At 36.3% G+C, this 23,684-nt stretch overlaps 4 protein-coding genes across 5 annotated transcripts; all 4 read right to left on the bottom strand.

Annotated features, from left to right (window-relative positions):
- Positions 1-64: 64 nt before the first annotated feature.
- LOC18032998 (imidazoleglycerol-phosphate dehydratase) lies at positions 65-3,190 on the bottom strand. The gene is made up of 8 exons (XM_006419866.2): positions 2,865-3,190; positions 2,650-2,771; positions 2,441-2,545; positions 2,264-2,356; positions 1,637-1,711; positions 1,334-1,396; positions 873-982; positions 65-568 (listed from the first exon to the last, which is right to left on the bottom strand). The coding sequence occupies exons 1-8, from the start codon at positions 3,100-3,102 to the stop codon at positions 541-543; spliced, it is 834 nt and encodes a 277-aa protein (XP_006419929.1). The 5' UTR covers positions 3,103-3,190; the 3' UTR covers positions 65-540.
- A 1,103-nt stretch (positions 3,191-4,293) lies between these two features.
- Positions 4,294-13,847, bottom strand: LOC18033326. Of its 2 annotated transcripts, none has more exons than XM_006419865.2 (9): positions 13,685-13,847; positions 11,106-13,573; positions 10,213-10,345; positions 9,985-10,073; positions 8,466-8,704; positions 7,732-7,818; positions 7,012-7,111; positions 6,663-6,876; positions 4,294-6,577 (listed from the first exon to the last, which is right to left on the bottom strand). In XM_006419865.2, exons 2-9 carry the CDS (start codon positions 13,347-13,349, stop codon positions 4,854-4,856), a joined length of 4,830 nt encoding a protein of 1,609 aa, XP_006419928.1. In that variant the 5' UTR covers positions 13,350-13,573; positions 13,685-13,847; the 3' UTR covers positions 4,294-4,853. The 2 variants fall into 2 exon arrangements, with proteins under 2 accessions (XP_006419928.1, XP_024046265.1); XM_024190497.1 differs by having other exon boundaries at positions 11,106-13,562.
- Positions 13,848-15,047: 1,200 nt separating this feature from the next.
- On the bottom strand, positions 15,048-17,096 carry LOC18033355 (40S ribosomal protein S24-1). The gene is made up of 6 exons (XM_006419863.2): positions 16,942-17,096; positions 16,759-16,834; positions 16,496-16,537; positions 16,155-16,325; positions 15,428-15,514; positions 15,048-15,320 (listed from the first exon to the last, which is right to left on the bottom strand). Exons 2-6 carry the CDS (start codon positions 16,828-16,830, stop codon positions 15,288-15,290), a joined length of 405 nt encoding a protein of 134 aa, XP_006419926.1. The 5' UTR covers positions 16,831-16,834; positions 16,942-17,096; the 3' UTR covers positions 15,048-15,287.
- Positions 17,097-18,949: 1,853 nt separating this feature from the next.
- Positions 18,950-22,438, bottom strand: LOC18033415 (probable serine/threonine-protein kinase WNK9). Its single transcript, XM_006419862.2, has 7 exons — positions 22,094-22,438; positions 21,959-21,996; positions 21,596-21,823; positions 21,231-21,451; positions 20,835-20,992; positions 20,312-20,750; positions 18,950-20,207 (listed from the first exon to the last, which is right to left on the bottom strand). Exons 1-7 carry the CDS (start codon positions 22,169-22,171, stop codon positions 19,147-19,149), a joined length of 2,223 nt encoding a protein of 740 aa, XP_006419925.1. The 5' UTR covers positions 22,172-22,438; the 3' UTR covers positions 18,950-19,146.
- Positions 22,439-23,684: the final 1,246 nt, after the last annotated feature.

The following is a 23,684-nucleotide window of genomic DNA, read 5'->3' as shown; positions in this document are numbered from 1 at the left end:
GTAAACAAAAGCAACGCAACATTCAAGATTTACTGGATCCATCTTCATTGACGCATACTTGACATTCAGCAAGATAATTTTATAAATTACAAAATCCATAACCCAGCAAATACCAATTACATATCCCGAACAAAAAGCTAGTAGAATGATTTATTGCCTCAAGATCATACTGTTCTGGTTTTTAACACCTATACTCTACCGGACACAATTTAGTCATCAAGAAGGCAAGATTGCTTTAAATCTCCTCAACGTTCGCGGGACACACTAGAGACAGGAGCAACTCTCTGCCCTCCATATTTGTACTTGTTGAGCTCATCTCATCAGAAGGTCCAGAACAGATGAAAAGATTTGAAAATTTCTTGCCCTGATCAATTGAAGCAGCACATGTCCCGGTAATGATATGAGAGTGAACCACCAGAAATCAAAAGAACACCTTTTAATGCATATGGTAGGAGACGGTGATGAAGTTATAACCCTCTTAACAATAATCTTAAGGCTACATGAAGAGCCCCATCCCCAGTCCATGAATCCCGTGAAGTATCAAGATCGTAGTAGAACCCCTTTTGAGCTGCAAAACAAACACCATTCAACTTCAATAAACTTTAGACTTTAGTTTTATGTGTCCTGATGTCATCTTAACTTCATGAAATAAATAAATAAATGAACACTTCAAATAAAACGTTCATTTAACTATACATTTACACGGGACTTTAATGCACTTTAATGCGCTACAACTAATAATGAAATTACACTATTGCTTATGTTTCTATCCTCAAATTTCTCACCAATTACGGCTATGCTTTTGAGAAAAGGATTATGCACTCAAAAATCATTGTAACTTGTTTTTTTTTTTTCCAAGAAGTAAAGCAAACCTTGGTATAGTTCCACGGCGACGTGGATCATACTCTGTTGCTTGTCGGAGAGCCCTAGCAAAAGCTTTGAAGGTTGCCTCAATAATGTGATGAGAATTTTTTCCAGCAAGCTGTGTTCAACCATTATTTGATTACTCTTAAAAACTCAAGTGGAACAAAAACAAAAGAATTCATAAATATTAGAGGCCCACTCTTCTGAGCAAAGACCACAGACATAATTCACCAAAATTAACAAGATTCTATAATTTACAAAGAAATTCAAACAAAATGCTCAGAACAGAATTTAAAATTTGCATTCAGGTAGCCATAATTCCAGTTGACAACGGAATATAATTTGTCCAATACAATGAGAATAAAGGGCATCGTTTAACCACAATTAATTTTTAGTTCCTAAACAAACAAAAAAGTTTCAATGATTTAAAGTTGAACACACCAAATTTATGAGGCTCTCGGCAATTTACCTGTCGAATGTGAAGAGTCATTCCAGAAGTGTTCACCAAAGACTGGAAAAAGTGCTCCACCAACTACAAATAAGAAAGTTCAAAAATATTAAAAATAATACTGGTAAAATAAATCCAACAGAAAATAGAAAGAAACAGAAACAACAGCTTTAACTATACCATAATTTAAGAAACTCTTGAAGATGCACAAAGTATAATATCAACTTGACATCTCCACAGAAGAAATTTCAACAATAATTTATGTATGCAACAGATTCAGATATCTAAATGTATAAGGATGGAAGTAAGAGAAAAGCAAAGTACTTGAGTGTCGTAAGTTCCAACTCTCTGTGTGGGAATTTGCAAATCATAATTTAAATGTGGCCGTCCAGATAAATCCTGAAACAAAGTAATCTCGAAATTTGAGCATTCTTTCAAATTCACCAAGTAGATAAAATGTATAACCATAACTATGCCTCACGAAAACATAAATATATATACAAAAAGAGAGTGAGACTCAAGATCTCAGGTAAAATGAAGCCTAAAGCCCTAAACCCTCTCACCTGTGCAAAAAGTCAACTTTCACACACTAAAAAGAAGATTCTCATCAGTAGAACCGAGTCTTAAGGATCATCCACATTTCCATTATGCATTCTTCTTTTACAGTAATATCTCAAAAAAAAGATAGCTTTTCTAAACACTTAAAAATCACAGAACCAGCAAGTTATTAATGGCTCCAGGTTATAATTTGCAGGCTGAAGGCAACAAATTTTTTTACTTGTAACTTTCTCATGATTTACATTAATTCTAGTGAAACTTCGATAAACCTATCAAATTTATCCTAACCGAATGTCATTCTTTTCCCTATAGTTCATATAAATATAGATCTTAAAGTTCTCAACATAATCTTGTTAATCCTCAGCTAATCAGCAGAATATGAAACAAGCATACCAATGAAACATGAATCAAAGCTTCATCAAGAGGAGCTGTAAAATCACCAAACCGATTAATTCCTTTCCTATCACCAAGAGCCTGCAGCAATGCCTGCACAACAAAAGTGCTAATTATACAACAAAATTTCATCTCGCTTGAACATAAAAAACAACTAACACCGTTTTGAATAGTTACCGTGCCAATGGCAAGCCCAACGTCTTCATTGGTATGATGATCATCAATGTGAATGTCTCCGGTTGCCCTCACGTGCACATCAAATAGCCCGTGCGAAGCCAGTTGCTAAATACAAATAGAACCAAAAAAAGAAAAATCAATACGGAAGCAAATTTAATAAACATTTTATTACAAATAAAGAATATAATAATAAAGAGAAAGTAAAATACATCAAGCATGTGATCTAGGAAGGGAATGCAAGTGGATGAATCAGCAACGCCAGAGCCATCGACGTTAATCTTCACAGAAACGTTGGTCTCTTTCGTGACTCTTTTCACTTCCCCAATTCGACCTGAAATAAGACAAAGAACAATAGTTCAAAAAAGCAAACACCAATAAATTGAAGTTAAAAAAATGAAATCAGAGTCAAAAGCAGGGGTTTGACCAGAATCGACGGCAGAGGAAGTTGAGGCGGACCCGTTGTTGTGTTTGCTGTCGCCGTCTGGGTTTAGAGAGGCGCGTGGTGTTGTGAGGGAGTTCATGCGGCGCGTTGAGGAGCAGTATTGTGTGGAGATGGGGAGAAGTTTACGAGAGAGATTGGTTTTTGGTTTAACGAGGAGCCGGCGTGAGGACGTGGACGAGATTGAAAGGTGAACAAGGCGAGCTGGGACCGAGAGCTCCATTTTACACACTATCGTTTCCAATGTCGCAGAGAGAGTAGCAACGCCAACACGGCTTTTGCCAAAACGCAGCGTTTTTTCTGTTTCTGATCCTCATTACTAGCAGTATTATTGAAAAAACAAATGGAGAAAATATTTTATTTTTTTAATCATCTATCAATAACGTTGGTCGTGCGCCAAAAGGAAGGATGAATCGAATTTGAATGAAATCTTAAATGAATTGGGTCAAAATTTTATTAATTTAATTTTAAATTATTTATTAAATAAATTAAAGTATTAGCATTTTTATTTGTTCGTTTGTTAAATACATATTTGTTTGATTTATTTAATTCATTTAGGTGAAGTAAATTTTGTTTTATTTACTATTTGTTTATATAACAAATCCATAAAGATTAAATTGAATATAAATTCATTTATAAAATTATAATTAATAAATAAAAATTAAGCAAAATAAAATATAAAAAGACCAAAAATTTAACATCCCACAAAATACAAATTTATTATCATTTATAATTATTATGTTAACCTTCAAACTAAATTTTTTTTTCATACATATTTAAGGATAAATAAGTAATTTAATTAAATTAAATGAATTTTAAATTAATGGATTGCATTCGATTTATTTATAAATGAACAAACGAATCAATATTTTTAAATCCGAATTCAATTCGTTTAAATAACTAATTGAATTGAATTTATTCATTTATTAAATAAATCATTTTTTTAAACCCAAATCCATTTATTTCGTATAAAATCGAATCGAATAAACGAATACTGATGCTAGTAAGAGTAATTGACTACAACTCTCTTTTTAAAGAAAGTTGGTGACACTTTCTCTATATGCATAATGAAAGTCAGAGGGTTAAAAACAAGCATTTGCTTAATTTACAATCAATAAAATAATGTAAAAATGGCGAGTAGAGTAATAGGACTAGTAAGTGAATTTTACCTTATTGTAGATTATATTAGAAATACCCTAAAAATAATATATTAAAGTTGAAATATTAAAAAAAGATATATTATAGTTGTAAATATGTGAAGTTAAATTCACAACCACATACCTTGAATTAAAAAAAAAAAAAAAGAGAAACAAAAAAAATACAAAAATGAACTTTTTTTTTTCTTTTTCTAGTTCTGCAATTCAATGCCAAAACCCAAAAATGAGAGGGGCGAGAGAAGAAAGAAAGATAAGACTATTTGAAAACTAGATGACATTGAACTTAAAATATATGAATGTGATACAAAGAAGGCCTATGAGCTTGGTACAATAGGGGCTCACTATTATCAAGAAGTTTTTTAAACTAGTTACAGGAAAAGCTTGCTCAAATGTCACTTGCCTCAAATACATCATCTGTCATGTAGTGAGCTTGCTTGACATTTTCACATATTTAAAGAACGAATTGCTACATATAAATGAAAAATTAGCGCTCCGCAGAGAAGCTATCAACTTGTAGACTCAAAACTGATTCCATTATTTACACTTCGAACGGCACTTGCTTTTCACCGCTTTTCACCTTTCGACAGAAAATGTGCTATTACAGCAGCAACAGCAACTTCTTAACCAAGACCTCGCAGAAAAAGCACTTCTTGCATGAAAGGAAAAATTTTAAGCCTCGGAAATGGTGCTAGAGCCTGAATGTCCTTTCCTTGGAATCACTAGCATAGGAGTTAAAACCATGCATGAAAAGGTGCAATTTGAGATTGAGAGAGGCAGTACAGCATACAGAACACCTGGTGTCTGAGCTATGTGCATATCAAGCAGAGCTAGATTCGGCTTTCCCCGCAGGCACATCATTGGATGGATGTAGACTACTTTCTTCACAACGTGCTGCTTCAGAACCAGCTTCCGAAGAGGCAATTGATTTTTGTCCCTCTGCACCTTGTATGGAAGAACTCACATCACAGCTATCAAACATAGTTAGAGGGTCAGCAGGAATTCCATTGCCGGCATCAGTGGCATTCTCTTCAGTAATTTCCCCAAGAGAAAAAGCAACTTCGGTATGTTTGTCATCAGAACTATCCGCTTTACAGGGTAGAGAATTATCTTCAAATGGAGAATCTGATGACCATTCATGTTGCATATTTGGTTCTTTGAGATCAGTTTCGGAGACAAGGCATTCCGTCTCAGAAGCAGATTTAGGCTCAGCTGACTTATTCTCCAACTCTGAATCGGCAATTATGCTCCCTGCAACTGAAATGGGAATTTCAGGTTCATCAAATGGATCGATGTTGTTATCTAATCCATCAGTGTCAACTTTAGCACCATCTCTACATGACTGAACACCATCTTCAACTAACTTGTCCCCAGACTGAAAATCACCACATTTTAACTGTTGAACCATGACTGGCTGAAGAACTTCAGGAGCAGTAGCATTGACATCTATTGCAAGGGCATCATCATTGCCAACCTCTTTAGTAGGCTGGACTTCATCTTTGACAGAAGAATCCAATTGTGCTTTGGTTTCTATCTGTAGCATACAGGGACTAGAAGCAGATTCAATCAATTTGTCATCTGATTGTGAATCAGAACAAACAGTCCTCTCTACAGAAACTACAATTTCAACTTCATGTGAACCAGCAACATTAACATCTATTGCACGGGCATCACCCATATCATCAGCATCTTTGCAAGGCTGAATGTAATCTTTGATATGAGAATACGAGACTTGTTTATTTTCCGTCCCTTTTGCAGTGTTAACCATGCCCAGATCAGAAGGACAATTAATCCCTGAAGCAGATTTCGCTGACTTGTCTGCTGATTCAGAAGCAGGCATTTCCTGAACTGAGTCAACATTTTTCACTTCTTGGGCAGCAGCACCCACATCACTGGCATTATCTATATCACACTCTCCAGTAAACTTAGTGTTAACATTAGCAGGCGAGTCCGAGTCAGGCTTATTACCATTCTCCAGGGTATAATAACTCCTGTCGCCAGAAAAAAGACATTTCTGGTCCAGATCAGATTCGGCTAAATTATTCCCTGATTGAGAATCAGGACCAACAGATTCCGCAGCAGCAATGGGATTTTCAACTTCATGAGAAGCGGCAACATTGACATCTATTGCGTGATCAACATCCATAACAACCTCTTTACTAGATTGAGTTATATCTACATCAGTAGAATCTGACTCTGGTTTAATTTCTGTGTCTCTTATTTGACTTGTTTCGGAGTTGGAAAGACACTTGCCATCGGAAGCACATTCAATCTTGTCTGCAGATTTGGAATCAGCACATGTCCCCTCAACTGAAACATAAGCTGGTGAAGAACCACTCAGCGTAGAGTTACTATTTGAGGAAACACCTGGACATTTGGAATCAAAATCTGAAGCAACAACTACACCATTTATGGCATTAGGATGAAGCAGATCACTACCAGAAGACTTATGAGAATCATGCTCAGTTGAGGAATCTAAGTCAGCTTTATTTTCCATCTCAGGAGTAATTTCATGCTTGACTTCTAGTTCCTTTTGTTTTGAACCTGTGGTTCAAAAAAGGCTTAAGCCAAATGACAGGATGAAAACATATAGTTGAAAGTAAAAGAGAATACATATGTGAAATAGAACCTTGGCTAGCAGAAATGTTCTCCTTGATGCCTTCTTGCTCCAGTAGCAGTTTCTGTAACATGTCTATACCAGGGAATACCAACATATTCAAGGATCTCATTTCTTGCTTAAGTGATTCCTCAAGAGAAGTGAAACCAAAAACTCTAGTCCATGTATGCATAAGTTCAGCAATAGCAGGGATAATCAGTTTCTCCACCTTGAGAGAGCAGAGAGCCTTCAGATAAAAGTTAACATCAGTTAAAGTAACCAAGTGGATAAAAGGCAAAAGCAAACAGACAAACAGACAACAAAATCAGATATTTGACAAATGAATTCAACACATGCGCAAGACGTAATTTTGATAACTTACTGACTCAAGGGCACAGAAAAGTCGGCGGCACATTCCTTGACGCCTATATATATGGCGGGTACCAATGAACGGCATCTCTGCTAACTGGGTCCCATGGAACCTAGTCAGGCAAGAGCATTAAAATAATAACATTATCAGCATAATTGCGCACACATCGTAGATCTCAATAGCAAATTAAACCAGAACTTCTAGGCCAAATAGAAGCCTAATTAGGTATAAACCAATGTAAAAATATGATCTCATGAACATGTTTGTCCCCAGGCATAGGGGGACCCCTATAAGAAAATCCCAACCCTGAAACCGCTCCTTCATGGTAAACACCAGAACACTATGCAGAGTATGAGAATTGTAAATTTCAGTTGTTCTGTTGAGAATATTCACAGAAATACAATTCCAATGGAACCAACATTTCCTAAAATATTGTGAGATATCACTTTCACCTAACAGCAAGTGAAATTGCTAATCGCTATTATAATATCTTATTTAAACAATAGTAGCCCCTACCATTCTAAAGTTCTATTGCATCAATAAAATTATATACAAAGATATTGTCCCCCCCCCCCCCCCAACCAAAAAAAAAGCCTGCCAGATAACGTTGTGAAATTTTCTATGCAATTATTTTGACAGATATCCAAAACAAAATAACAAAATAACAAAAAAGAAAACAACAAACGATGTCAATTTGAATAATAATGACCAGAAGCAAAAGAGGCATTGTACCGGATAGATGCTGCAAAAATTATTTCATCTCCCCTCTCTAGAATGGCAGTGTAGAAGCCACTATAATTGAGCCGATTGAAGTTTGATCTTAAAAAAAAAAAAATCAGGGAACTTCTGCATTACAATAGAATTTAAATCCCTTTCCAAAAGAAATGAAATTTGAATCACGATTGCAAAGAAAATATATTGTCTGAATAATCCAGCAAAAGGCTACACTAACAGACATCTTGTAAAACACACAGATACATACAGAAGAAATTATGCATTCACGACTTCTCTCAAGGAAAATAAAAGTGCATGCATAAAATAAATCAAAGCAAATTCAATCTTAAACAACTAATTACAAGTCACCAATATTGAACAACCAGTCTTTTTAAGTTCAAAATTCATTTAACATACAGAGAGTGGATTTAAGAAGCTTGCCCATTTTCAAATTTAATAAATATGCTTGGTCATATTTCCACAATAAAACAAAGATAGAACCATGCTGACTAGTTACTTTTCACCAGATCATCATTTCGACATCAAATCGTAAAAGTGATAGCATAAGATATCAACTAAAATATGATCGCATAAAAGGAATCACAATACATGGATGAGAGGTGGTGAGTTAATGAGCATATAACAATAATTTACAACCATGTAACAAAAGAAAGCTATCAATTATGTTTAAGTGGTATCAACTCAAGCGAGAAACACAAGGAAAACCAAGTAACAAAATATTTCCTGCTTACCCAGAATTATAAAGAACGTTATGAATTAAATTGATACCACTCCGCCGGTCAACAATTGGCAAAAAGCATTCATCCATAACATTCAGCGCCACAGCTAGCTTAGAATTGCATTCCACCCTTTGAGGAAGACCTCGGAGAGATGTATCTGAATCTTCATCTGATCTATGGATAAGGGACCATGAAAGCCCTGCTTCCAGTTCATGTTTGACCCCGAGATATTTCTGCAAATGTTCAGACAGCTGTAGAGGCAGAAAATGGAATTCAAGACATTACCTTAATGGATGCAAGTTTGAAGAATCAACTCTTACGCTACCAAAAAGTCAAGAAGCCAACTAGTTCCCAAAAAGTAAAGAAGCCAATTAGAAAAATGCAAGGGTTACCCCCCCCCCCCCCCCCCAACCACACAAAACATGCCCACACAATTGAAACAGAATTGTGCTTTCACTCCAAAAGACAGGCAAATTATATGTAGTAACATTAGGACAATAAAATGTAAGCAATAAGGTGAGGTAGAAAGGGAAGAAAAAAAAATTCCAGGAACAAAAACCCAAAGTACAGCCTTCATTTAACTCAAATATTATAACTCCAGAAAACTAACATGTTTCTCAGGCAACCGCTCCAAACGAGAGTTTTTTTTTTCCGGTTTTCTTTTTTGGGGTCAGGAAACAAAGTATATGACCACATCTGCTCACAACAAAGGGATCGCCTGTTCTAGAAACCCTAAAAGGGATCTAGAATTTACAAAAATTATGGCTCAGCTCAAAACTTATAAACAACAAGAGATCCTTGGGCTAAAACACAACAAAAAGCTTCCCCTTCAAACCAAAGCTCTCAAATAATGACATAAATTTGCAGTGTTACAGTTCAGCACCAAGTATCATAGTTGCTTAAAGGTTGACCAGATATGGATAGAATTACATGCTAGTAAACCAGCTTTACTTTAATGAAGGAACAAAATTAAATCTTGTTCTTAAGTCCAATTTACAAATTCAGAAGACTGCCAGACTGCCATCCTTGAATGTGGGTTAATGTTTGTCATATAAACTGAAATTTCTAACAACAGATCTAGTTTCTGGCAAATAAGCATCGCTAAAAGAATAACCAAATCTTTAAGAAAATAATAGACTACATAGCAGCACACCAAAAAAAAAAAAAAAAAAAAAAAAAAGGATCATTACCTTTGTTAGAAAGGATGCTACATAAGCAAACAAGACTGAAACCCTCACCTTCAAATGCTATTGTTTTAGAAAAGGAACAGAAAAAGGAAAAAAGAAGTAGAAGAATAAACAAAAAGAGAAGACACATTAAGTTTAGCCTGGCAGGAAAGAACGCTTTATGCCACAAGATACTTAAGTACTCTCATACCATATACAACCAAGTGTAAACTACATGGGAATAGAATGTCAATCCAAGTAGAAGATAACTAAGAATTTTTTCTCCCCTCCCCCCCCCCCCCCCCCCCAACCCAAAACAAAAGAAAAAAAAAACTAAATTGAGAGAAGCAAGAAATTGAAGATACCTCTTGACATTTCCGCCCACAAAAAGAAGTGACCAAGCCAGTCAAATTGTCAGAAAGAGCATCCATCTCCTGCATGCATAATTTGTGATCTACAGAAGTGGAAATGAATGCTATAATTAAAAACTTAGGCTAAGAAGAAACACAAGTAGGTAAAATTCTATAAGCAAACGACAAGAGTGAGAAAACCAAGAACGAGAGAGAGAGAGAGAGAGAGAGAGAGAGATATACATTTTTTCTCACACATGGCGCAAGGCAGCAGTGCAGAAGTGGTAGTATCATCTCCTTCAGCATCATCCTCACCAGCAAGCCCACAAAATTTACATGTACAATTTGGACAGTGCCAGTCGCCAGGAGGAAGCATCTGCAATATAATTTTGTGAGCTAGTTTGGAATAATATGGTGTAATTCCCTTTCATAAGTAAGATGCGTCAAATTCTTTTCCCCGGAATGGGGGAAACCTCAGCCAACAAACACTAATGCCTAGTTCAGATCACCTAATCAGTTGTATAATTTGTCAGGTCAACCATTTTGGCAAGTTAGTTCAAGCAACTCATAGCAATGCAAACCAAAAATACCATGGGAACACTAAGAAAACAGTTCCCACATGAGTACGAGCACTCAGGCAGGATTGCATGGGGCAAAGGTATTTTCAAAGGAGTTTCCATCACCCTTATTCCTTTAAACTGAAAAACCTTGCACCTTTTCTTTTTTGGGAGTCTCCAATTATCAACTTGACTGAATTAAGGGATTATCTTTCTTATATTGCATCACTAGTGCTTAACAAAGAATTTCCTATCAGCCCTAATTAGAACCATGCAGATTATCCCACCTCCTTTTCTGGTTTCTTATAACTGCTCAACCGCTAAAAGTTTTTAATTCCACTACTCCATAACTGTGACCCCAAAAGGAAAATAAAAACAAATTCATTAGAGGCATTCAGATACCCAAATATTCAAGTAATAATATGTTACTCCTGCACATTTCAGAGCCTTTTCTTTATTCATTAACCTTCACTAAAATTAAGAATGACCAATTGGCCCACAACAAAATAATGAAGGAAAAACTAGACTGGAGAAGAAAGAAATTCCCCTAATAATTATGCTAAATCTAATGTATGGTACCTGTATATCTAGGCAGCTCTGATGAAATGTTGATGGGCAACCATCACAACAGATCAAATCCCCACCATCTCCACATATGCCACAAGTATCATCATTTGGATCATCCCCATCAACATCTACCGACTCAAAACCAATGCTCTCAGACTCTTTTAATTTATTCCATGCATCTATTTGGCATTGCAGAAGGGAAACCCCTGAGTCCAGATAGATGTTTTGGAATGGTTGACGCAATTTGCTTCCAGCATGAATCTCGAACTTTGAAACAGTGAGGATTTTACTGCAACAACCACAATGAATGCCATCTCTTGTAATCCAACCCTCCAACATTACTTTTGTCCGTCGACGATTCATATATTGCACCTTTTGGCTCAACTGCACGGTCCCAGAATCAATCAACCAGGAAAGTAATGTCAGCTTCCCAGCATATGGAACAAAGCCATCAGTCTCTGAATTTGGGCCCACATTTGAATTCCGAATCAACAAAGTACATCTACCAAGTTTTCTACTTTTCCTTCCATGCAACTGATGAGAACCGGATGTGGAAGATGGGTTTTCATCAGTGTCTGGCAAATGAGTAGAACTCAGACCTTTTGGATTCTGGCTGACCACACCATTCTCATTCATTTTACTCTTGGATGATTTGCCACCCTGCTTTAAGAACGAACTTAGTTTCTCTTCATGGTTACCACTGCCCATACTGTCCTCATCACGTCTGGCACTTGAAGTTCTCCTTGCAGAAGTTTCTCTCGTGCTGAAACTCTGACTGCCATCTCTTTGCTTCTTTTTCATTTCTTTCTCAATCTTCTTTCGTGTTTTCCTAGTTAATTGGCTAAGAACTTCATCTGGTAAGGGAGTGAATGGAGAACCATCGGCACTTGGTTTGGCTTCATCTTCTTCATCATTTAATTGCTTCGTAAGTGCATCATAGGCCTTGATGATGGACCAGTAAGCTGTTCCAGTGGGGTTAATGTACACTGCATCCAGGTAGTCTCTGTTCTTTCTAGGTCTGTAATCTATTGTCCAGCCAGCTTCCACAAGCATCCCCCTTATCCGTTCGCGTAGTTTTTGCTTTTCCGTGCCACTACCGCGCCTAGCCTTCCCTTCCTTGAGCCTGGATAACGTGAGCTTTCCACCAGGAGTTTTTTCACTTTCAGAACTAACCTCTTTCACAGATTTACAAGCTTCCATTCTCTTTGGTCCCAGCTTCGGTGCAGTATCACTGTCAGCTGAATCAGAGTCATCATCCTTACTCTTTTTAGTTGATAGAGATTTTCTCAAATTAAGTTGATTTTTCTCTTTCCTAAGAAATGAGCAAGGTTTCTCAAGAACTTCTGTTTCTAAGTAAGATGAATGATGGATTGGAACATTCCTCTTAACTTTATCTTCAATTCTAGAACTACTACAATTTGCTTCAGTACCCGCATGATCAAAACTTTTCACAGGTTCACCTACCTTTTTCTTTTTGTTCACCATCACCTTTAGAACTCCATTTTTCCCCTGAAGCCTAATGGGTCCATCTGAATTCCCCGAGTACTTCTCTCTCAACAAGGATATAGGTGAACGACCTGCATCCCTATCCATCCCAAATCTATTCATGCCACCTTGATTAAAGCTATTAGTCCTCTCAAAATACAAATTCTTTCGCTTATCAACAACAACTTGTCTACCTGAACCAGACTCCAATTCCCTCTCAATTCCTCCTCTTCCTAATGCCATTGAACCCCCAAAAAACCTTCTTCCCCCAATATCCCTTCTTGTATCCCCCAAATGTTTCTGACTCATCATTATTTCCTTGTCAGACCCATCATACTCATCAAACTCAAACACATCTAACCTATTCCTCTTCCTATCACTCTGCCCCTCAGTTCTACCAAATAAACCATCCTCATTACGTCTTACACGCTCCACCGTATCCCTATCCCTATCTCTTTCCCGGTTCCTACCAAAATCACTCTCTTCCCCGACAACAACCTTCTCTAAACCACTCAAACCATTACAAACCCTTATTGTCTCAGGGCCCACCCTCCTACGAGGAGGCATTAACAGCTCATCACTCGAACCAGAATCACTCATAACCATCCTAGGCCTCTTTTTTCCTTTTTTTGACCTGAAACCCTTTTGAGCCCCCGAAGAACCAGCCACACTAACATCGTCACTCTTCTTTCTCACAATTAAACAACCTGAAGAGCTCCTATTCTTCACAACAATCCCTGATTGATCGCCAGATCTCCTACTCTCCGCCATAAACTCCAATTGATTAGCACAAACCCTAAACTTTGAAAATTTTGTCTGTAACCATTCCAAATTCACCACAAACACCAAACCGAACTCTACAGTTCAACACTTTCTTTCATAATTCACAATCACCCCCAATTACTCCACGAAATCAGAACAAATACAGTGATTACAAACCCTCAATCTCTCTCGATCAAAATATTGCGCCAAAAACCACCAGATCTGAAGCAAAACTAAAACCAAAAAATAAAAAAAATGAAAATAAAGAAATAATTAAACGCCTTTTCTGATTTTTCACGTTAAACAAAACGTCGACGGAACGGAAAATAGACAAAGAACAATACCTCGCCGGAAGGCTAAGGATTCCGTTAAACGCAATTTGACGGCAAGAGCCACCGTTTGCTGACGTAATAATTTCCCGGCGAAGAAAACAAAGAGAGAGAGAGTTTTTGGGTTTGGTTTTTTTAATGTCCCTTTATAAATAAACTAAAACCATCGTGCTCTTTTCACTATTCCCTTTGGTTTTTTATTTTTATTTTTTTCATATTATATTTTCGGGTTAATTCTTATATATATATGTACACGTGTTTTCAGTAATTACATTTCGCACAAATTTCCCTCCAAATCTTGTTTTACGATTAGTCCGAAAACCAAGCTGGACAGTAAATACCCGCACTGATATTGCCACGTACTATTGGCCCCGCAACGTTTCATTACTTGGCAGGATCAGGGATGGTTGAAGCATAATGCTGACTGTGTTTTTTTTTTTAATTTATTTTATGGTTGGGCTGCATTAGTACTGTGTTGGGGGATATTTAAGAAGAAAGTGAAGTGAAATCGCGGGAGGTAGCGCGTGAGAGAGAAGGTGGGTGGCATCAGAGAAGGGTATCTGAAGCGCATTTTAGGTGAAGAAAAAGCTGGAACTGTTCCCCCTGACGAGAACGAGATCGGGGTTAATTCCCCTGGGATTCAGTCCTCAAATAGGGGCAATAGGGGAATAGGGCACTGGGTGAGTTTTGGTAAAAAACAAGGCTGTTTCAGTTTTTTTAACCAGAGTTGAGTTGACGGATGCCTGTAGCTCTTGTCTCTTTTTTGTAGTTTTGTTTCTAACGTTCTTGTTTGACATTTTGACCGCAGCAATTTAGAGGCATCAGCAGCGTCCAACCATCGTGTGGGCCCGGCCCATTTTTTTCAACTAAATCAGAAGCGGCCCGTGATGCGGACATGATCCAACCTTAACTTTGCGGGCCTAGTTTTCCCCGTTCTTAAGCAGAATCTTGCTTGGTACAGTATCGATTTGGATGCAATGTATGCCACAAATCTCTTTTATTCATTTCACATTGCAATACTAAAAAGAAATTCACTGATCTAATGACCATGAGCATGGTTTAATTAATTTGTACTCAAAAGAAAATCAACCAGTCGAGTAAATTATCCCACTAACAACTATGCGATCCATGAAACACTGTGCGCCCAAGGCCCACGCCACCAACCATGGACCTCCCAGCACGGAGGATTTTTTTTTTTTTTATTCGAGAAGATGCAATAAAGTAATGAAAAATTCAATTACCATCTCCAGCGAAAGTGACTATAATATAATTTTTTTTTAAAATAAAAATATTATTTTTAAGTGATGGGAAGGCAATCTCAAGGCTCTATTTTGAGGATTTGTATTGTTACGTGGTTGATGTGAAATGAAACTACTAGTTATCAACCGCTTTGACAATTTTATTCCAAAAGCACCAATAGACTCAGAGAAAGTACCTCTTTATTTCACTAAGAAACATTTTCCCTCCAGGTACTAATATTATAGCAAACATCAAATATAATAATGTCTCATAGAAATACAAAAGAGCTAAGCCACTCGCTAGTTATTTAATAACTAAAAGAAAGAGCGAAGGAACTATTCGTGCTGTTGGAAGAAGCCAGGTTAAACGCCCCAAGGCCTCACTTCTTCTTCTTGCCAGCTTCAGCCTTGGCCTGCACAAAGGTATCGACTGTTTAAGTTGATGACAGAAATTGAAAAGAAAGGGAAAATAATAATAATAATAATAGTTCTTGAAGGAAATAGCTTTAAATTTCATCACCTTCTTGACACCTCTGATCTTCTTTTGCCTGTTTTTCCTCTCTTTCATCTGCTTCCTTGACTTCTCAACCTTGGTAGCCAGTCCATTCTATCATCCATCAAACAATTATGAATCAACGGTACGTTTTTATTTTATTTTCAGGGTATTAAACCATTTAGTATCCGAATACTACATTGAGCCCCACTAATTCATATTCAAGTCTAGTAAGATCATTAGGGCGACAAAGTTCTCCAAATATTTAACGTAATTGCATTCCCAAGCCTTTGTTTTTATTTTAATTTTTAACAATTTGAGATTTTTTTTTCTTTTAAACTGTCTGAAAGCCACTCAATTAATTTTAAGTTTAACTCCATTGAAACATTTTCAACAAATCAAACAAGTGAAAATACATAATATTTTCAAGGATAAAGATCCTCTCCTGATTTGAGCTTTTAATGATCTTGTGTCATGTGTATTTAAGTGATAGTGTATGGATATAATTTAAATTCTTTATTTTCTTTATTTATTAACTACCAATTACCCATGTGTATTTTTGCTCAAGAGAAGATCAAATCATGAGATAATCATAATCTTATTTTCAAAGCCTATAAATTATCTGATATTAAAAAAAAAAGTAAATTCGTTGATCATTTAAGTGAAACATAGTAGACTAAGAGATAAATTAAATTTAAGTATAGAATATAATTAGAGATACCATAAATAAACAAGCATTAAATTAATTAATTACCCTGATTAGCCTGTACTTGGGCTCAAACTTCTTTGCACTCTCAACAGAGTCATAGATGAGGCCAAACCCAGTTGATTTCCCACCTCCAAAATGTGTACGAAATTTGAACACAAATATAGCATTCGCATCCCTCACATCATACATCCTCGCCAATTTCTCCTTCAACTCGGCCTTCATCGTCGCCAAGCAAGAAATTAAACACGAATTAATATCAATAAACAAACAAAATAAGAATACAAAAATATCAACAGAACTGATCAGGATCGAACATCCACAGAGATATTTTATGAACATAGGAACGTCGGCACCTGATAAAAATTAAATATAAGCTAAATTAATACCTTTGAAACATTGGCTCGACCTGGATGCAGAACATCGATAACCTAACGTGTCAAAAACAGCCAAAATAATATTTTCATCAGTTTAGTTTAGTTATCACCATTCCAAAATAATTAAATTAATTTACTTTTAAACCATTAGAGATCAAAATAATAAATAATCATGCAAGTGAATAATCAAAGTCCATTTTACATTTTCTCAGGATCCAAACAGTGCATCAAAACAATTGAAAAAGTTAAAAAAAAAAAAAAATTTGAGAGCTCACAAATTGTTTCCTCGACAGAAGCCTGTTGGTCATGAACTTTCTGGTTCGGATGGTGATCGCCTTGTCAGCCATTTATCTGCAAAATTGAAAAATTCAATCGTTGATTAATTATAATACACGAGAATAAAATCGAATGACTTCGATTACTGTACGTAATGAAACCCTAGTTTATGACTTGCTTACGTCTCAATGAATCAATTGCACTGCAATGCAAAGCAAGTCTCAAGTGTCCGGCATGAAATGGTGCAGATGGCACTTAATTAAGGGAGGCTGCTGCTGACGGTTCAGAGATTCGTGGACTAACTGTTAGCTATGGACTTGGGCCAAAAATACTATATAGGCCCTTACTCTATCTTATTAGACTCCATTGAAAAGCAATAAGGCTCTATCTCAGTAACGTGTATGGTCTGATTACGTGCGAGGATTGAGGACTATGTTATCTTCAATTTTTGAAACTTTTGACGAGTAGGTAAGGAATTTGGGATATAAATTAATCCCATTATCTTTTAGTTTCACTATTTTCTTAAAAAAAAAATCAAATAAAGCTCTATTTGCATGAAAATGGCCAGTAGTGCTAAGTGTTTCAAAATTAACGTCCCATACCAAAATTGTATTTTACAAGTAGTTTGTTACAATTTTTTTTCATTAATTTAGGGTAATGAAAATTCAATTTTCTCTTCGCCCATAAGAGTTGGGTTTGAACATCAAACCTCTTATTTTTACTCAAAATATTTTATTAATCATATCCGAAAGGTTTCACTATAATCCCAAAATTTTTGCTTTACATAAAATATGTTAAAATACTTAAGGAATAAAATTTACAACTAATTGGGAGACGTAATAAAAAATTCAGAAAATACAACTGCATAAAAAATACATTGATGGAGCCCCATGGAGTTTTTTGACCGTGTATTAATTATTAGGAGGAGATAGGTCGTTTTGTCACTTGTGTGAGTCATATCTTAATCATTAAAGTCAAGGAGAAAAAGCTCTAATCGACTTAATGCATATATGTAATTACTTAATGTGATCCAACACACAGTATAATCGACACAAATCAGAGAGATTAATTTCGCATTAAACTCAAAGCTGTGATGGCTACGGCTGACGTGACAGAAGCCCACCGACATTAATTTGGACTGCTTTTAGTACGGACGCTCTGCATTTGTCCTTTTTTTTTGCTTTCTTTGAATGGGATCCAACGTGAGGAAGTTGCTTTGCAAATTGTAAAGTCGCTTTTTAAAAGAGAGTAATAAAGGCATCCTTATACGTGTAACGAGAATGGATTAATTACTTTTCTTTGTTCCAATAACTTTAGTTTACATGTCTCGTACGCAGCCAGCAGCCAGCAGCCAACGATGGAAACTAATATTGAGAAACTATAAACTAGTATTAAGAGGACCTAAGCTAGATGCATTTAACTGTAATTTACGACGTCACACACAGTAACAATAACACATTGATGAAACCCGCATAATTTGTGTGTGAGGCCTAAGTTACGGCTAAAAATAACTTATCATTTGTTATATTAAGAAATTAACGGGTTAAGTTGTGTTGTGTCGGTAGGTAAAGTTTAATTTACGGTTAAAATTATAAAATTAGTCGTATGTATTTAATAAATTTTATTATTAATTTTTAATTTAAAAAAATTAAAAAATCTGCCAAACATTTAAGTTAATTTTTAATTTTTTTTAAAAAAATCCCAAACGGATTCCTAATAAAATAAATTTCTTCGTTTAATAGACTAATCTTTTAATTTAGATATTAAAAACCTTGAGCCTAACACTAAATACTAAAGAATGTTGTTATCTTTATGCTTACAGCTTGAACAAGTGTTTTTAAGCATCAATAACATTTTATCAAATATTATGAAATAAGAAAAGCTAGAAAGTCGAAAGCACTTTGGTCAGCACTAAACCGTGCATGAGCAGGGTGCCAGATGGTAAGGACAAGTTGGCAACTTGTAAATCCAGGAAATCACATGGCACAAGCTTGAAGTTAGGTTCATGATGCATACAAGCTAAACCACCAAATCCATTCAATTTGTTTTTCTTTTCTTTTGCGAACATTCAAATGCTTTAATTATTGTTGTGAAAAAGTATATACGACAGTGGCCAAAAACTTAAATTGCATGTGCAGCTCAAAAACTTCTTCAGTTGCATATTCTTTTTCGGGCTTCCGGGAAACGAGATTAGTTTCTGGAGAACCCCTCTTTTCTTTCATCTTATAATAATTCATTAGCGGGTAATATTGTACATTAGCTGGTCAAAGACAGTCTACCCTGCTTGTACAACTAATATCCGCCACGTCAATTTTTCCCGTCAATGGTTAGGCAACTTGTGTATGATTCAAGGATCGTTGCGAGGCTGCTGAAAATTATCGATGACTTCACTGGCTTGAAACATCAACAGAATCAACTGGAAGAGAAGTTGCCCGGTGAAGGGAGTGTGGGAGTAAAGGAGTATAGTAACTCTTTGCAGTGACCATTTGCTCCGGGCTACAAGGCCAATTCATTTGCTCAAAACTGTGTACCCTTTGATTGGCCACATTGCCACATTTCTTCTCATCACCTATTGATAAACATGATGTGAGGTGCTTTGTAGGCGTATGAGCTATTGTTCTTTGTGGAGGTCTATTGCTTTCGGGTTCAGGTAAAACTGAAGAAGGAGAAACTTTGTCGTCTGATGCTCGAGTTTTGTCATCGGTTATCAATGTTAAGCTTGAAGATTTGTATTTGACACCTAGTTGTTGGTCTCTAAGCTCCCTCAGCTGTATTTGATACTTTGCTTTAAGCCACCTTAGCTCTTGCCTAATTTCATTTTCATAATCATCCAAGAGACCGTAATCCATTGCTGAATTCATGGAGAAACAGTTTCTTTCATGGCATTTACTCTGACTATCCATATTTATGATCTTCTCCTCTGCTCCATAACTTGACTGGTTCAATGTTTTGTGCTCCTCATCGCAGTGTATGTCTCTGGATCCCTGTGAACTTAACACTTGTCCCTCATGCTGAGCCCAGATATCGGCATAGTGAACAACAGCCGATTGTGGTGATGCAGCCTGGTCTGCACCTTCTGGAGCACATTGTTCTGCCCCGTCAACTTGATATGTGATCTCTTCAAATCGGCCATGTATGGCAGCACATCCGTCTTTAGAACACTGAAGAACCTGAAGGTTCTTGGCTCCTGACCCATCTGATAAAATATAATCTGGTAAGCAACCATTTGAAGCACAATTGTGACAGAAACTTGAGCGATGTGGACTTTCTTCCATTGCCATTCCCCTTTTCCACTCGGGCACTAAAGAAGCAATTTCACTATCAATAATTTCTGCTATTTTTGTCACATCTTGGTCAGTGATATCAAGCTCGGATATCATTTCAGTAGCGACACTCAATGCTGTGTCTGTCTGAATGTCAAAGGGGAAGTAAATGTTTCGTATGCGTCCTACAAAAAGGAACAAGGAAATGGAATTGATTAGCACTCTAATGATACCAAAGCATAAGAATGGGATATAAAAGTAATACGAGAGGATAGCTCGGAAATCTTACCTTCTTTATCTGCAATTCTAAGCCTTAGAAAGATGCCATCATCCTCTCTACGCTTACCTTTGATTGAAATGTCAAAATTTGTCAAATGCTCATCCTCTTGACAAGTAAATAGATCAATTTCACTCTCTTGAAACTCATGTGGATGGTAGTCTAAACCATTCTCTGTATCATAACCAATGTAATGGCCATATCCATTGTTGGAAGAGCTATTGCTGTGGTAAATTCCGTATAGAGATTGTCGAAGAAGAGGGCTTATTTCCTCATAGTCTGTTTGGTACTGTATCATCCTCAGATCGGAATCATAATCATCAATTTGGAGAAAAGGGTCTGTCAAAAGCTCCCTAGCAGAAAGCCTAGAAGACACGGTTGCTAAGCATTTTTCAATGAATTGTCGCACCTCAGGATCCTCTACTTTGAACAGAGCTTCTGGCTTTTTACCCTATAAAAAACATTGCTAAGTGTAAGAGGAGAGTTGACAATATGAAACACTAAAATGTAAAATTTGAGAAGTATTAGCACATACAGAGATCACTTTCTTGTAGATTTGAGCAGGGTGAGTGCATTCACTATATGGATAGTCAAATGTGACCATCTCCAAGATGCACATTCCGAAAGAGTATATATCGACTAATTCATTGTATTCCTCTTCATACACTTCAGGGGCCATAAACTCCGGCGTTCCTGATCAAAATATATAGCCAGAAAGAGAAAAAATTACGCAAAATACATAATCTAACAATTAAAAAAATCTCATCTGAGCTGTTTCAATTCATCATTTCACAGAAGAAATCTTGGAATTCGAAGCAAATGATTGAGAATATTGAGATATGATTTGGTCAAGGAAATTGTAACTCGATTTTCAAATTTGACATTGTGATAATAGATAATATTAGAGGAAATCTGCAACAATAAAGCTTACCAACACAACGAGCAGCATGAGATTTGCGGAGGATTGCAGCAAGGCCAAGATCCCCAATCTTGACTTCCCCTTGGTTTCCATTGACAAAAATATTGTCACATTTGAGATCTCTATGAATCACCGGTGGGTCACGGCTATGGAGATAGAGAAGCCCTGACAAAATTTGCCTGCACCAATGCTTCACAGCTCTAATATTAACTCTCCTGTGTTTTAGCCTATACCTACACAAAAACAAGAAACAGATTAAAAAGACCAATATAACACACAAAGAGAAATTATAAGAGAGAGAAAAAAAAAAAAACCCACAAAGAGAAATTATAAGACAGAAAAAAAGAGGATAAATTGTGGACTTTTAAAATGCTTACTGCCTGAGGGTACCCGAGGTGAACATTTCAGTAACAAAGTTAATATTTCTATTAGCAGTATCAACCCAGGAAGTGTAAAACTTCATGATGTTTCTGTGTTTCAAGGTCTTAAGCAGGTGAATTTCACAGTAAAGCCTCTCAAGTTCCTCAGGACTCTGCAAGAAATCATAGAGCTTCACCTGATTCCATGCTACCTCAATTCCTTCGTATTCATCAAAGGCTCTATAACTGCAGCAAACAAAAACACACACCAGTAAGCCATACCGGCGAAATTAATCTAACAATCCAAAGAATCCAAAAAGGATCATGTTTTGCAAAAATTCCATAAGGGTTTTCAAAAAAGCTAATGAATGGAATCCTTACACTGTCTTTGAAGCTCCTTTACCAAGAATTTCATTGTACTGCAAAAAACAAAAACAGCAAGATTGATGAGTTCAAAACCAAAGCTCAAACTGAAGAAACAATATTAATAGTCCGAGCAAAGATAAGGTAGCTTACTCTTCCATATCTTCCAGTGGGATCAACTTCAACAAACTCGGAGGAATCTGATTCTTCTGGGCTTGAAACACCATTCATTATCCTAGTGCAAGCTAGATTCTTTTGACTCCACAATGCAACTGCTACAGAGAGAAAGGGAGGAGGGGAGAGGAAAAGGGGAAGATGATTATAGAAGTGACGGAATATAAAGAGAGGAAAAAGCGAAAGTGGGTGTAATCATGACATAGTTTTTAGCGAAGGGAAAGAAGATGCCAAATGAAGCTGAGAATGAAAAGCAACGAAGTGAGGCAAAGGCATAGTCAAGTCCCTCAAAAGGACAAAGAAAGGGTAAATTGCCAACTACTCAGATACAACGAGGCAACGCAGAGACCCCAAAAAGATTTCACGAGGTTGTCCCCACGTACACAAAAACCGGACACAACAGCCTCTCCCCGTCTCGACTCTCAAGTCTCTAATCTCTTCACGAGCGGTAAAAACCAAAACAAACCAAACCAAACCAAACAAAAACGAACACATTACATAGACATTTATACGCACATAAAACAAATACAAGCAATTACGACCACGGAGACGCACACAATTGCAAGACGTGGACCAATATAAATCTAGTACCATATAGTGTGATAAAGGCCACAAATGGGAATATGGGAAAAGAATCAAATATCATATTTCAATTCCAAAGGGGGGAAAAAAAGAGATGAAAACGAGTCAAAATATCATATTTAACATTTTGGTTACGATTATCTTGCGGTGCTTTTACTCATATACCAAAATTTAAATGTTGATAAAACTCGAGGTCGAGGGAGTGTATTAGCTAGCTAGTCACAAGTTAAATAGACTAAACAATAAAATAAATATCCAACCTCATTATTATTATTATTATTACATATCTATATACATAAGATATGACTCACTATAGTTGAACTGTTCGCTCACAAGGTGTTGTTACATCGATGGCTATGATCTATCATGTTATAATCCTTGTATAACTGTGATTAGGTGTTGAAAATAATATGAGTAGGTGTGTTGAAAATTCGAAGATGGAGATGAAGACTTTTGATTTTGAAACTTCTTGTGCATTAAAACATGGGTGGCCAGTTTACTTTCAATAGGGTCAGTCAAGAACAATACCAAATGCCAAAATATCAGACGATTCGTTGGCCCTTTCAATCTCCTCTCTTTCAGTCCATCGTGCTTCAACCTTGTACTATGGACAATGTTTGTCGTTATTGTTCCTTTGAACCTTCTCATTGGAATGAGAATAGAGCATCTAATATATAGACTTTTTGTGTGGCTCATAAATGCTCTTGGTATATTATCATTTGGACGGTTGTATGAATTTCTTTGATTCCTTTTTCTTCGGACTCATCTTCTCTTCTGATTTTAAACTCTTTTAAACAAAATATGAGCATGTGATTTGAGTTAATTACTAGGTAAATATATGAATGTATTTAAATTTTTATCATATATCATTCTAAATATATACATCATATAGATTTCTAAAAGCTCAAAAGAATTAAAATTAATGAAGATTTTTGACAAGTGTTGATCCCAAAATATATGTAGTCGTGGGTTTCTTGTTATTTCTAGA

The sequence above is a fragment of the Citrus clementina genome, unplaced genomic scaffold (genome assembly GCF_000493195.1).
Source record: "Citrus clementina cultivar Clemenules unplaced genomic scaffold, Citrus_clementina_v1.0 scaffold_9, whole genome shotgun sequence".
Taxonomy (NCBI): domain Eukaryota; kingdom Viridiplantae; phylum Streptophyta; class Magnoliopsida; order Sapindales; family Rutaceae; genus Citrus; species Citrus x clementina.
Note: the sequence above shows the minus strand (reverse complement) of the source record. Positions and strands in the feature narration are given on the sequence as shown.